The 16,110-nt window shown below is 40.2% G+C and overlaps 1 protein-coding gene across 1 annotated transcript in view; it reads left to right on the top strand.

Moving 5' to 3' along the window:
- HYDIN (HYDIN axonemal central pair apparatus protein) overlaps window positions 1–16,110 on the top strand; it is a 339,548-nt gene that overhangs the window by 30,980 nt on the left and 292,458 nt on the right. Inside the window, 2 exon segments of the mRNA XM_070388036.1 lie at window positions 4,128–4,247; window positions 7,416–7,550. Of these exon segments, the coding sequence (XP_070244137.1) occupies window positions 4,128–4,247; window positions 7,416–7,550 (255 nt within the window).

The following is a 16,110-nucleotide window of genomic DNA, read 5'->3' as shown; positions in this document are numbered from 1 at the left end:
TTTCTGAGCCCTGCCAGCTTTAGTCATTCATTGCTTCCTCTTTTTCCCATGCTGCTGCTGCTGCTGCTGCTAAGTCGCTTCAGTCATGTCCGACTCTGTGCGACCCCATAGATGGCAGCCCACCAGGCTCCCCCGTCCCTGGGATTCTTCAGGCAAGAACACTGGAGTGGGTTGCCATTTCCTTCTCCATAGCCACCCTCTAACTTCAAGGCAGGGAACACAGCTTCTTCCAAAGCTAGTTCATCATAATTAAGGGCTATCTGCTTCTTTCCCAGAGCATGACTAAAACCAGACTGTGTGTGCTGTTGTGTGTGTTACTGCTTGTGTATGTGTTTTAATTTATTTTGATCAAGGCTTTTAGTGTACCACATCTCATCTTTCATCTTCTGTTAACTCAGTTATTTTTTTACTTTATTTTCCTGAGTTTTGTTTGTTTCTTATTTAAATGAGAGTCATACCCTTCTCATTTCCTCAAGAAGAGATTATGGAAGCTGTATGTCCTTTATTTTATATGTTTGACAATATTTGCTTATTGCCTTTAAAGGTGAACTGTAGACTTGTTGGGTGTACAATTTTTGGGCTACATGTTTTCCCTATAAGAGCTTTGCAGGCATTTTCTTCACTGCCTTCTGGTTTTAAATGATGATATGAGGAAACAGTGAAAGTGAAAATTGCTCAGTTGTGTCTGACTCTTTGCAACCCCATAGACCTAGTCCATGGAATTCTCTAGGCCAGAATACTGGAGTGGGTAGCCTTTCCCTTCCGCAGGGGATCTTCCCAACCCAGGAATCGAACCTAGGTCTCCCGCACTGGGGCTGGATTCTTTACCAGCTGACCCACGAGGGGAAGCCCAAGAATACTGGAGTGGGTAGCCTATCCCTTCTCCAGTGGATCTTCCTGACCCAGGAATTGAACTGGGGTCTCCTGCATTGCAGGTGGATTCTTTACCAGCTGAGCTATAATATTAACTTGTGTGCCCAAAGATTGTTTATTCTTATTTGATATCCAGTGATTTTATTAGGGAGCCTTCCCAGGTGGCGCTAGTGGTAAAGAACCTGCCTGCCAGTGCAGGAGATGTAAGAGATGTGGGTTCAATCCCCGGGTCAGGAAGATCCCCTGGAGGAGGAGATGACAACTCACTCCAGTGTTCTTGTCTGGGAAATCCCAAGGACAGAGGAACCTGGTGGCCTACGGTCCATTGGGTAGCATGTATGCAGCATGCACAATGTTATTAGGATGTGTCTAAATTTTTCCTAAAATATTATATCTGTTACTTTTTGCTAGAAAGCTTTTCTTGGATTATCAAGTATTCATGCCATTTTTTTGTTTTCCTTTAGAAATATCAGTGGTGAAGATGCTGTATCTTCTTTGCCCTTCTTCACCTTGTATTTCCTCTCTAATCCATTTTAAACTTTGTTCATTCCCATTTTACTGTAATTACATTCATCAGCATCCTCTGTATCCCTTCTTTGAGGTGTGTGTGTGTCTTAAAATTCATTCTTAAGCTCGATCAGTTCAACACCGTTGGGTCATCTCACAGCATTTTATATAGTTAGTGTCTTTTTTGTACCTTTTCATTCACTTGTGTCTCAGATATCACACTCCTTTGGCTTTCTTCCTACTTCACTGGTTGCTTTTTTCTTATTCGTTGGCTCTTTCTTCTTTTCCTAATCACTAAACATTGGAGCTCCCCAGGACTTGCTCTTTAAACTTCTTTCTCTTCTGCACTCACTCCTTAGGTGGCCCCTTGTGGGAACGAGGTTTTAAATTTCACCTTTTAAATGATTACCTTCATAATCATATCTCCTACTGTGGTCTAGCCCCTGAACTCTGGATCATATATTCAGCTCAGTGTATGATTGGCAGCTCAAACTTAAAATGTTGAAGATCTAAATTTTGCATTACATTCTTTCCCTAAATTCATGATCTTCCCTCCATCCACCATGTAATACCTCCATTGATCTGTTTTCCCAGGCCAAAAACCTTGGTGTTATCTCTGATGCCTCTGTTTTTCTCACATCTTATGTGAAATCCAACAAGGGCTAGTGATCACAAATACATCTCTATAATCAAACCACTTCTCACCACCTCTGCCACCACCATCCCATTCAACCCATCATCATCTAGACTCCTAAAGTAGCCTCCCTGTGTCCCTCTGATCATCCCATTATCAGTTCTCCACAAAGAAGAGTGATTTTTTAAAATGTAAACTAGAACAAGTTGCTTCCATGTTGAAAACTGCCTAGAAGCTTCCTGTTACTCTCATAATGAGAAAGTCCTGCAGCATCTGAGCCTGCATCCTTCGTAGTCTTTTCCTTTGTCTCTTCTGCAGCTCATTCTCCTCTAACTGCACCTCCTTTTGCTGCTCTTCAAACACTCAAAGATACTTCTTACCCCAGGGTCTTTGCATTTGTTATTCCTTCTAACTGGAATGCTGTTTTCTCAGATCTTTGCATGACTTACTTCAATTCAAACCATTTCCATAGAGAGGCCATCCCTTGACTGCCTATCCCCATTCATGCCATCTCCTTGTCCTGGCTTTCTTTATAGCTTTAACACTGCCTGACCTTGTTTTATGTATTTTTATTTTTTATCCATTTCCTCAAGAATTTTAGCTTCATGAGGCAGTGGTTTTATTGACTTTCTTCACTACTGTATGCTCAACATATGGAAAGCATTAGAAATTCAATTAGCACTTATTGAATTAGCGCTTGAATTTTTTATCGCTTTTGATTGCTTAATCTTCCCTCGAACTCTTGAATATTTGCTTTGTGCTCTCTGATTTTTTTCTATTATGTTCTTTGAACTTATGATGAAGTGGTGTAGTTAAGATTCTTATTGTTTTCATGGCAACCAGAAAAGTGAATATTCATTTGACGTTTTCTTTGCTTCTCTTTTTCTTTTTTTGGTGAGTGTTTTTGTATAGATCCTGGCTTATTTGTCATTGTGATTATTATTATCACTCATCTTTGAAATAAAGAAGGGAATTCTTCCTGAACTTGCTGTTTTCAGGTAGTTAATGTTGAGGCAGGGCTGGTAGTATTGCAGTCCAATAGGAATTCGCCATGATTCTAGGGGCAGCTCTTTATGAAAGAGGATTATATGTGTTTGTTTATTTGAAAGGGGATGAGAAGAAGGGAGGAGATGTGACAGAATTGTGTTAGCCTTTTCTTCCCCCAAGAGTTCCCCAGCTATGATTCTTCTAGCCTGTCTAAATGATGGACTCTTCCTATAAATATGCATATTAGTGTATTTTCCACACACCTGCCAGTGGTTCAGTGTAGATTTTCTTTTTTTTTCTTTTAAAATAAAGTGATTGGGTATTTCTTCCCATTAGGGAAGTCCATAGAGTTTCTTTAGTTTCTGTCAATAATGGTTTGTAGATTTTCCAGATAAAGGTCTTAAACATCTTTCATTGGATTTATTCCTATGTGTTTTATGTTTTAGAATGTGGTTTTAAATGGTATTATTTATAAATTTCATTTCCTAAATGTTCATTGCTAGTACAAAGAAATATAATTGATTTATGTTGACCTTTTATTCAGTGACCTTGATAAGTCACTTATCAATTCTAATTTATGGGTTATTTTGAATTTTTTAAAATTAATCAATTTTAATTGGAGGATAATTACTTTACAATATTGTGATGGTTTTTGTCATACATCAGCGTGAATCAGCCACAGGTATACATGTGTCCTCCTCATCCTGAACCCCCCTCCCACCTCCCTCCCCACTCTATCTCTCTGGGTTGTCCCAGAGCACCAGCTTTGGGTGCCCGGCGTCATGCATCGAACTTGTACTGGTCATCTGTTTTACATATGATAATGTATATGTTTCAGTGCTGTTCTCTCAGATCATCCCACCCTCGCCTTCTCCCACTGAATCCAAAAGTCTATTCTTTACATCTGTGTCTCCTTTGCTGCTCTGCATGTAGGATCATTAGTACCATCTTTCTAAATTCCATACATGTGCATTAATATACAGTATTTGCCATTCTGTTACTCCTTTTAAAGTGTTTCCTTGGTTCTTAGTGTTAATATTCATAGGTATGTGTGGTAATTTCTTATCTTTTCCAGTCATTTCTGCCACTTTGTGACTATATGATTAATTTATTCTTTCAACTGTAGTTTCCAGGAATTGACCTGGATCAGGCGTTATTCCAGCCCTTTCCATCAGAAATCATATTTCAGAACTACACTCCCTGTGAAGTCTATGAGGTCCCACTGGTTTTGAGGAACACTGACACAGTGAGTATGTTTGCTGGGATGGCTGTACCTTTTATGGATATATAAGAAGGGATTAGATAGAATGGGATCTTGTAAGGTCTTAGATAAGCTCTTTAATTTGATAGACCTAGGAAAATAGATGAAGACATGCCCTTTGATTATGAGCTTGATGAAGTCAGGACTGTTCTGGTTGTTTTGTTGCTAAATGTTCAGTCCCAGGGCAGTACCCGCCATGGTAAGCTCCCATGTGCGCTAAGTATTCTGTTGAATAAAGGATTAGCTAGACGAGTGTCATGCAATTCTCACCAGTGACCATTTGGGAGAGGTTTTCATTTAAGACAGTGCCATTACTATTCATGTTTACATACTCCACATTAGAGCCACTATTTCCCACTATTATAGCCACAAATTCTAGCTGTAATAAAGGAGGGGAATTAAGTGAAGTCTCTGCAAGAATTAAAGGCAAATGGGAAGACTTGCAGTTATATTCACTACAGTAGCTCATTAAAGGAATCAGTGATGCCTTTCAGAGAAGGTGTCAAGTCTACTCATATGAATTGCAGTTGTTGAGCCAATGCGTTTAGATTATGCAAATTATATTAGAAAAAACTTCAAAAAGAGAAGTTCCCGTTTCTCTTTTCCATCTCCCTCCTTGTACCTCAGATAGCCTTCAGAATTTGTCTACATATAGATTTGGATGGCTTTTCCCACTGTCTGTTCCTTGTTTGCTTGTGGTTGCAACTGAGGATTTCTTCTCCATCATGATGCCTTTTCCCTTCAGAGATAAATTAGGGTTTATTTCCAGAAACAGTATTAAATGACCGAAGATTTTCTTGACATATAACAATGATGAAAGAAAGAATAATGCAGAATGTCAGCATGAAGCACAGTTAAGTGTGAAAAGTAATCAGATAGGGAGGAAGGCATTAGAGAGATGCTAAATATCAGGTGTTAAGGACAAGTAGAAATACTTATAGGAGACTTAGAACATTGAGACTAAAATTCTAGGTATAATAAAAGTGGGAAATTAAATGAAGACTATGCAAGAATTCAAGGCAAATGGGAAGACTTGCAGTTATATTTACTACAGTAACTGATTAAAGAAATCGGTGATGCCTTTCAGAGATCAATGAGGTTATTTAGTGACAGCAAAGTCAGACTTTGGAAGATGGAACATTTAGTTCTTCACTGCAGGAGAGTTAGCAAGAGAGCTCATGGGATGGAAGCTGAAGGGTAGGCAGAGGGAAGAAAAAGAACCCAAGATGTTTATACTCAGGTTCGTATATCTCAAGAAGAGATCAGTTACATAGGGCTGCCAACCAGTTTAGTTTCTCACTTTCAGTTCTCTTTTTCCCTTTCTTCACTACTTTTGGCCTCTTGTTCAAGTTTTTTTAGGCTATTAAAGGCAGAGAGGACCTAGAACAAAAGGTACTTCTCCCTGGCCATCAACAAGAAATGATTGTCAGTGGGTGTAGTGAGCATGTCAAGGATAAGAGGCATGTGTTAGCCTTGTCTACCAAAGGACACTCAGTTCTTGTGGATAAAACCCACACCTCTTGGACAAATGCTGTTGGAGTATTGGACCCCATGAAAAGAAGGTCCTCATCCAAGGAAGTTCAGCTGCCAACAAGCAGACAGGTTCTCTAGGCCAGGCAGGCTTGTTCTTGGTAAGTTAATCCCAGGACCCTTGTACAAGGTGGCTGATGTAAGCCTGCTTCTCTACTTCCTATTTCATGAAGGAACCACTGAGATAAATTTAGGACACTGAAAAATGCTCTCTGTGTCACTCACCTTTAGCTTCCTCGCTGGCTTGGAATGCCAAAGACAGAGCCAGGTTGTTGTTCTTCTATCTCTCTTGAACACACAAGTTGAAAGTAAGCCATGAACACTCTACAAGCCACAACAAAATTCACTTGGGGTACAATTATAAGCACCTAGACTCCAGAGTCTTATTAATCTGGGATCAGATTCCAGGTGGGTACTCTCCTAGCTGTAGACTTTGGGCAAGTTACTTCACTTCTCCAAGCTGTGGGGATAATAATTGCACCCATTTCAGTAGGTTGTTTGGGATATTAAATGAGATAATGGATGTAAAGTATTCAACTCAGTGCCTGTCATTAGTAAGCACTAAAGCAGTGTTAGTATTATTACTAGTGTTGCTGTTGTTTTCCTTTCTAGTTTTTAATCCACAGTTATGATCTTACTAAAAGTATTCCCAACAAGCTTATATGACATCAGTTAACACATCATGAATGCCATTGACCTTTTCTCTTAAAAGCAAAGCTAGTTCTATTCCTGTCAGATATGCACACATCTCTTACTTATCTCCCCAGTCTCTAGTCTTCAGATCTGTCTGAATTCTCTCTGCATTTCTTCTTCCCTTCCACATCTAGGCTCCAGCTTTGAGAGGCTGTGGGGTTCTTATTTTCTCATTTTCCACCTGAGACTCCTAGGACAGACTTAGCTATAGTTAACTTTCTTTTGCTGCCTTTAAATCTTTTTTTTTTTTTCTTCTTTAAAAAAAAAAATCCTCTCCTGTTCCTGTGTCCCTAGAACCTCTACCTCTGACCACCCCTCTTCTCACAGTTATGTTTCCTTTATTGCTGGGGGCTGTCCAAGATAGGTATATGTACTCTCGGTAAGGCAAGCAGGGCAGAAGAATAAGACTTTAAAAGGATTGAACTCCTCTGGGCCCGCCTGTGTAATAAACCTGAGTTCTCCAAAAAAAAAAAAAAAAAGGATTGAACTGTTTGCACCTGCTCTGAGACTGGCCTTGCAGATATTCTACTGCCCTCTGTGTTCTTGCTTCACGGTAGTGTTGGGTGGGACAGTCCTGTAGGGAAGGAAGGTAGAGCTAGGCCAGGATTTGATCCTGAACACCATTGCTTGGTGAAGTTGTAACTCTTAGGGCAAGTGTCTGTTTCCTCATCTGAAGAATGAATTGTAATGAAGCTCAAAGGTTATTGTGAGGATCAAGTGGTGCCTTATGTACAGCGGATGAGCCATAGCAGGAGTGCAGTGTGATTTCTTCTCCCAGAGCAGTTCTCAGATGTTGGAAAGTCCAGTGCGACTCCCCAGTGTAGGTGGGGTTTTAGATTATTAAGCAGTTAGTTTTCAAAAAATAGTCACATTTAAATAATAAAATAAAATTTTTCAATAACATGGCCCATTACTGGGTTTTTCTTGCAGATTCCAAGGATGGTGAAAGTTGTTGAGGAAAGTTCACCTTACTTTAAAGTAATCAGCCCCAAAGATATCAGCCACAAGGTCGCTCCAGGAGTGCCATCCGTGTTCCGAATCCTCTTTACTCCAGAGGAAAACAAGGTAACAGCAGCGCTGGCAAGACAGTGGTTGGATGCTTGTTGCTGGCAGTTTGCAATTCTGAACATTCACGGAGGTGGTGGCGGTGCTAGTGGTGTTGTCGATGGTGTTGCTGGTGGTGGTGGTGGTGAGAGGAATGGTCAGGCTGGATGAGAGGAGGGGATGGTGCACCACTGGGAATAGGAAAGAACTGTCAAACAGTGATGAGGGCTTATATGAGCTGCAGGTAGCCAGACTGTAAAGAAGGGTAGCCTTCTGGATGCTTCCCTGGCACCTACCTCAGCATATTTATGTTGGACAGTGCAGCTGGAGAGGCACCAAAAAGGGAAAGACGTGGTCCAGGTGTAGTGAGCTGAGACAAAGGGTAGAGATCACAGCTTCTTGGGAGTTTGGGATCCTAGTTAGTTACATCCTTCCTCCCCACCCTGTAATTAGTTTAGGAGAGAGACTTAAGATTCAAATGCTGATCACAGTATCGGTCTCATTAATGGCAAAGAATGTGACCAGGACCTGAAACCCAGAGAAGGCCTCCTTCTGCTCCCTATTGACGGTGGGTAACCAGTCCTCGGGGAAGGGCTCACCTCACCAGTAGCTCCGCCCAAGCGCAAGTAGGGAAGCTAGAGCCGAAAGCAGAGGCCTGCCCTGTCTTCTTACCCCTGTCTGCCCAGAGCCTGAGTTCAAAAAGAAGCCATTTCCGCCCAGCACCACCACAGCCATCAGGCATCTAGCCCGTTTTCAGGCTCTCTCTCCTCAGTTGTGTAAATTCCAGTTACTTCTGGAAGGAAGAACTAGCTTGAGGGACTGGGAGGGTGGCTTCTCCCCACCCTTTCTCCAAGAGTGCAAGATTGCAGGTTGAGTTTTCCTCTGTAAGGAGCAAAGTGGGGACTTGTGTGGAAGAGAAAAGGATTTTGCCAGCATGACTGAAGGAACGAGGACAAAACACACACACACACACACACACACACACACACACACCAAGGCTAAAATAGGCATAACAAAATGCCAGTTTATATGTAATGTTAATAGTATGTATGCTTATCTGTGTTGTGCCATTACCGGTGGAATCAGAAGAACATAATAGGGATAGTGAACTAGCTTTGAATCCTTTCTTCTCTATCACTAATACTTTTTAGCTGCTGTAAATGTCATTAGCGGTGTTCCTGCTGCTGTTGCTACTGTTTCTACATTTCTAGAGAGCAGGGATAGAGGATTTAATGTGACCTGCCAAGCGTGGATCACTGTAGTCAGTGGTTAGAAATTTCATTATATAATACTGTTGTTATTAATTTTCCACTTTGTAGTATTACTGTTTATTTCTTGGATTGTGCTTATGAACTTTTAATTTTGTTTGGGGTGTTACTGAAATAACCAAAAAGATAAATAGGTCCAGAAGTAGTGTTTTTTGCTGTACATTATTGAAGTCCTGATTTTTTTTTTCTTCAGGTTCTATATCTGAATATTATCTCTGAAGAGAATGGTTGGATTTAGTTTGGGGGTCAAATTCCTACACTGTCATTTTATTATAAAAACTGGCTATAGTAAGCCTTTGTGCAGCTTGAAATGTAAAGCTTGCTGGATTCAAGGGGTTGGCTTTCCTTAATTTTTTTTTCTATGCTGGAGAAAAAAAAAAGTCTTTTGTTGAATAAGTATTATTCTACCTGTAGGCAGTCTGACTGAGAAAGGGATACACAGAACTTTCTGAAGAGGTGGAATGTGCTGTGTCATCAGAGGTGTGTGGGTTCCATGGATGAATTCATTTGTCAAAGTTGTACACTCAGTATTTATGCTTTCTCAATATCTAACTTTTACCTTAAAAACTTAAAAATGTAGTAATAGCAATAGAAAGGCGAATGGATAGAGGCACAGATGAAGCCCGAAGGCCAGAACGTTAGTTACTGTTGAATCTGGGTGATGAGTACATGGGGTTTGTTATACTCTTCTGTTTTACTTATAAATGTTTTTAATTTCCCCTCATCAAAAACTAAAAGCAAAGGGAGAGATTTTTAGAACTACTTATCTATACAGCAAATAATATATTTTAAGTGAGTTTATACCTACTTTATGGAGAAGGCAATGGCACCCCACTCCAGTACTCTTGCCTGGAAAATCCCATGGATGGAGGAGCCTAGTAGGCTGCAGTCCATGGGGTTGCTAAGAGTCGGACACGACTGAGTGACTTCACTTTCACTTTTCACTTTCATGCGTTGGAGAAGGAAATGGCAATGCACTCCAGTGTTCTTGCCTGGAGAATCCCAGGGAAGGGGGAGCCTGGTGGGCTGCCGTCTATGGGATCGCACAGAGTTGGACATGACTGAAGTGACTTAGCAGTAGCATACCTACTTTATAAATATGAAATGCCAGCATTCCCACTGAGGATTACTCCATGGCTGTATTTTGTGGCTGCTTATCTTACTCCTAGCTTTTTTATTCCCTCTTACCATTCCATTTCACCAACATTGCCTGTGGTCTATTGGGAAAGCCCTAATTAAAAATAAATCAGTTAAATGTTGCTTTAGTATGTCTTCTAAGTATTTGAAAGTTATCAAGGGTTACATGCATCTGTGAGAGGAGATAGGCTGAGAGTAGTGGCTGACTATGAGAAATTTATACCATTTTCAGTACATTAGGATTTTGTGTTGGATTGGGCTCTAAGCTGTGAAATAATTGACATAATGTGTGTTTCTGAGGACGTAGTGATTTCTCCTTTTACTGACTGTCTAAGACTAATGGTGGGTATTTGGGGAAGCACCTGCTGCTGGTTTTGGTCCCCATTTTTCCACAAAGATCCTGCCATCCTGCACCATCAGCAGGGCCCCATTGCAGTAGTTTTTCTGGTTGTCTGGGCATCTACATTTACTCTTACTGTTGGAAAACCAACAGGGTGTGCACAGAACAACCAGCTGGGGTTAGTCCTGCTGTCTTCAGTGCTGATCCAGAATGTAGCAAAGCGTCAGCAAGACCAGATTTATTTTAGGAAGAATAAAAGTCAATCTTTTCATTGTGTCACTTTTTCTCCACTTGGCCAAATTGATAGCCAAAGTGCATATGTGTTTTCCCTCCTATCCCCTGCTGATCTGAACACACTTCACTCTCATTTACCCTCCTCACATCTGGAGGGTGAGATATGTAAATTGCAGCATGCCACAGTTTAATAAGCCAGTCCTCTTTCAATTGGATTTTCAGCCCTCTTTGTATATTAGCATGTCGAAGATTATAATGCAGTATACATTTTTTCCCCCTGTCATCTAGTAATCTAGCTTCCTGGAGATTTAACTTGTTAAGGATGCCAAATACCCCAGATAACAGGTGCAGCAAATTCATTTCAGCTTTCCTTATCTCTTTTCACACGGACTTGAAAAAAAAAGATTGGATATGTTATTTATCTAATAATCCTAGTGTACATGTCATGCAAAGTAGAAATATAGTAGTCAGTGTTATCATAACACTGTAAAATTCTGGAGCCTGGCATTTTTCTTGACCTCTTAAATTTGTACCTTTACTATTAAAAAGAATATAAGAAATACTAGGCTTTTGTAGGAAAGCAAAACTGGGTACATCCTTGGACTTAAGACAGCATCAGCTTGCAACAGTGTTGGCATATGAAAATGGCAGCAGTGGTTTACAGAAAATATGAAGTCATCTTTTTTTTTTTTTTTTTCTCAGTTGTGTTTTAAGAAAATGCCTAGCTTGTTGTCAAAATAGTTTTCTTGGTTTGTTACTATGAAATTGAAAGAACATGGCCCAAGAAGAATAGAAAAACATTGCAATACTTTGTTATCCAGGTGTACATATTTTTTGAAAAAGTTTTCAATTTTTTAATTGGAGAATAATTGCTTCACAATGTTGTGTTGGTTTCTGCCATATAGCAATTCAAATCAGCCATAAGTATACTATAGTGCTAGCATTTTGAATTAAAATATAGATATTTTAAAAATGAAATATATTTTAATATAAATATAAAATATTAAAATATAAGATTTGCCACAATCAGCAATTCTTGTTGACAAAAATAATGATAGGGATTTAGTTTTCTTCCTGCCTGGAATTCGCCCTCCCTGGTTCTGTCTAGGTTCCCCTTATAATCCAGGTGCTTAGCATAGGGCCTAACATATAGGAAATTGTGATAAGTATTTGAAAAGTGAGATAAGCACTGGATGGGGGCTAGTGCACTGGGAACATGGTATGGGGAGGAGGAGGGAGGAGGGTTCAGGATGGGGAACAAGTATTTGAAAATTTTGATATTTGGCAAAACTAATACAATTCATCTTTAAAAAAAAATAAAATTAAAAAAACAAACAAACAAACAAAAGAAAATAAAAGGTAGTTTCTTCAACTTGAAGATGGCCTAGAGATGATAAAAGCAAAGGCATAAGAAAAAGGGGCTCAAATATCTTTTTGTGCCATCAATGTATTCAATTCAGTTCAGTTGCTCAGTCATGTCCGACTCTTTGTGACCCCATGGACTGCATGCCAGGCTTCTCTATCCATCACCAGCTCCTGGAACTTGCTCAGACTCATGTCCATCAAGTTGGTGATGCCATCCAACTATCATCCTCTGTTGTCCCCTCCTCCTCCTGCCTTCAGTCTTTCCCAGCATCAAGGTCTTTTCCAGTGAGTCAATTCTTTGCATCAAGTGGCCAAAGTATTGGAGTTTCAGCTTCAGCATCAGTCCTTCCAATGAATATTCAGGACTGATTTCCTTTAGGATGGACTGGTTTGATCTCTTTGCCGTCCCAGGGACTCTCAAGAGTCTTCTTGAACACTACAGTTCAAAAGCATCAATTCTTCGGCACTCAGCTTTCTTTATGGTCCAACTCTCACATCCATACATGACTACTGGAAAAACTATAGCTTTGACTAGACAGACCTGTGTCAGCAAAGTATTAAGAAGTACCAATGTATTAGACGTTGACTTTTCCCCTGTCTTTTCAACCAGGAGAAAGATGTCTAAGAAGTCTTCTTTAAAAGTGTTTCTCCCCACTTTGTTTCATATCTTCGTAGTGAGTTACATCACTATTTTCTAGCTTTCCGGATTTGATAAATGTCACTTGTAATATGGCTAATGAGGCTCTTAGGCATTCTCTTTATTAAGAACTCTTGATAGTGTAGTATCCAAATAAAGATATTAATATGAATATTATTTCATTCATTCTACACCAGGCTCAGTGCTATAAGCCAGGATCCAGTGGAGAATAGCAGAAGCTTGGCCTTTTTGGGCTTATTCATTCCACAATGAATAAACAGACATATCATTTAATATCAGATAGTGACATGATAGAGAACAGAAAGTGGTAGAGAATGGAGACCGTTTCCTTTCAGTAGGAAGATCAGGAGAGACTTCTTCAATGAGGTGACTTTTGGGTAGAGAGCTGAACTGGGCAGATATTGTTGTCTGGGAGCAGAGCATCACCTATGGAGGCCCTGTGACAGAAGCATGTCTGGCAGCAGGTCAGGGAAGTGGATGGCCAGTGTGACTGGAGGAGAGGAAACTGCTCAGAAAATGGTAGGAGACAAGGTTTGTAGAGGGTGAGACCATGAAGAATCTTAGAAGTCATACAGCGTAGAATAGGAAGCCATCATAAAGTACTTAAGCTATTTTTTAGTATGGAAGCTTTCACCCGTATGCAGAAGTTTAGAAAATGGAATAGTGAAGTGTCATCACCCAGATTTTCAAGCTATCAGCGTATGAGCATCTTGCTTCATCATCCTGTCCCCTGCCCCAGAGGATTTTGCAGCAAGTCCCATTCATCATTTCATTGTACTTCATTGTTTGTCTCTAAGTGATATGGTCCTTTTTAAAAGTTAAATCACAGTATATTTATCACATGTAAAAAGTGACAGTAGCTCCTTAATATCATCAAATATCTAGTCAGTATTCAGATCTGCCCAGTTGAGTAATATACGTATGTATATGATGTATATGTTTATTTTTGTAGATGTAGATGTGTGTATATGTATATGTAGATTTGTATATATGTATATGTTTATTTTTTAAGTTCATTTTCTTAAATTGGGATCCAAGCAAGGTACTGAGTGCATCTTTACCAGATTCCATAGAGTGATCCTCCATCCCCCCTGTTTCCTATAGACTAATAGTTAGATCTAGAGGTTTGGTTAGATTCATGTTTGATTTTTGAGGGGCCAGAATTCTTGGGTGATGTAGTATGTCCTGTTGCATCACATCAAGGCACAAAATGTCTGTTGTTATGCTTTATTTTTATAACGATATAATGAACTTCTTGAGGTACAATTCATACAGGAAAGACAGAATAAATGCTTGATTCTTTCCCTTTATCTACCCTGGTGAATTTTGATTAGGAATTACATATCTGACTTACATTTTAAGATCACTCTGGTTGCTCTGTGGAGAATAGACTGAAGAGGGTGTGAGGCGTAACGGCTAGCTGTGTACTCTTGACATCTATTTTTCTCTTTCCTCATTGGTAAGAGAATCACAAATTTTGATTGGATTCATAGCTGCCAGAGATAAAAGGCTGCATTTCCCCAGCCTTCTTTGAGCTGCTGTGTCTACGTGTTGGCCAGTGAGACGTGAGCAGGACTTCCAACACGTGTACTTGATGGAAGCCGACCCAGTGGGAGGAGTGAGGAAGGGAACCAGGAACTCAGTTTTACATGTTAAGTTTAAATTTCCCTTTAGACATCCAAGTAGAAATATCAAGGAAGCAGTTGGACACAATGGTCTTCAGTAAAGGGGAAGTGTTGGGGCTACAGGCAAACATTTAAAAATCACAAATCATAAATGTAGGTACCACCCTTGGTGGTCAGCAGAGTATGATGCTAAGAAGAAGTAGTCATGAAGTAGGAGGGAAACCCAGAGACTGCAGTGCTTCATAGTCCAGATGGATTGTTATTTTTTAGTCACTGAATTGTGTCTAACTCTTTGCAACTCCATGGACTATAAGCCCACCAGGCTCCTCTGTTCTCCACTATATCCCAGAGTTTGCTCACATTTGTGTCCATTGAGTTGGTGATGCTATCTATCTCTTCCTCCACCCCTTCCCCCTTTGCCTTCAGTCTTTCCCAGCAGGAGGGTCTTTTCCAATGAGTCAGCTCTTCACATCAGGTGGCCAAAGTATTGGAGCTTCAGTTTTAGCAACAGTCCTTCCAATGAATTTTTGGGGTTGATTTCCTTTAGGATCGACTGGTTTGATTTCCTTACTGTCCACGGGACTCTCAAGAGCCTTCTCCAGCACAACAATTCAAAAGCATCAGTTCTTCAGTGTTCAGCCTTCTTTATTGTCCAGCTCTCACATCTGTACATACTAGAAAAACCATAGCTTTGACTACACAGACCTTTGTCAGCAAAGTGATATCTCTGCTTTTTAATATGCTATCTAGGTTTGTCATAGCTTTCCTTCCAAGGAGCAGCATCTTTTAATTTCATGGCTGCAGTCACCATTCACAGTGATTTTGGAGCCCCCCCAAATAAACTTTACCACTGCTTCACTTTTTCACCTTCTATTTGCCTTGAAGTGAAGGGACCAGATGCCATGATCTTAATTTTTTGAATGTTGAGTTTCAAGCCAGCTTTTTCACTCTCCTCCTTCACCCTTATCAAGAGACTCTTTAGTTCCTCTTTACTTTCTGCCAATAGAGTGGTATCATCTACATACCTGAAGTTGTTGGTACCTCTCCCAGCAGTCTTGGTTCCAGCTTGTAATTCATCCAGCCTGACATTTCATACGATGTACTCTGCCTAGAAGTTAAATAAGCAGGGTGACAATATACAGCCTTTTTGTACTCCTTTCCCAATTTGAACCAGTCCATTGTTCCATGTTAGGTTCTGTTACTTCTTGACCTGCACACAGGTTTCTCAGGAGATAGGTGAAGTGGTCTGTTATTCCCATCTCTTTAAGAATTTTTTACAGTTTATTGTGATCCACACAGCCAGAGGCCTTAGTGTAGTCAATAGATAAAGTATATTAAAAAAGAAGCACTAAAATATTTATGACATTTTGACTCCACTTGTTTGACTTAGTGTGACTAGAATGCTAGATTTCTAATTAAAACAATAGATATACAACAAGCAACAAAGAATTACTCTATAGCACAGGGAACTGTAATCAAGATTTTGTAATAACCTGTCAGTTCAGTTCAGTCGCTCAGTCGTATCCGACTTTTTGTGACCCCGTGAACTCCAGCACGCCAGGCCTCCCTGTCTATCACCATTTCCCAGAGTTTACCCAGACTCATGTCCATTGAGTTGGTGATGCCAACTAACCATCTCATCCTCTGTCGTCCCCTTCTACTCCTGCCTTCAATCTTTCCCAACATCAGGGTCTTTTCAAATGAGTCAGCTCTTTGCATCAGGTGGCCAAAATATTGGAGTTTCAGCTTCAACATCAGTCCTTCCAATGAACACCCAGGACTGATTTCCTTGAGGATGGACTGGTTGGATCTCCTTGCAGTCCAAGGGACTCTCAAGAGTCTTCTCCAACACCACAGTTCAAAAGCATCAATTCTTCAGCGCTCAGCTTTCTTCACAGTCCAACTCTCACATCCGTACATGACCACTGGAAAACCATAGCCTTGACTAGATGGA

Source organism: Bos mutus, chromosome 18 (assembly GCF_027580195.1).
Source record: "Bos mutus isolate GX-2022 chromosome 18, NWIPB_WYAK_1.1, whole genome shotgun sequence".
NCBI classification, from domain to species: domain Eukaryota; kingdom Metazoa; phylum Chordata; class Mammalia; order Artiodactyla; family Bovidae; genus Bos; species Bos mutus.
Note: the sequence above shows the minus strand (reverse complement) of the source record. Positions and strands in the feature narration are given on the sequence as shown.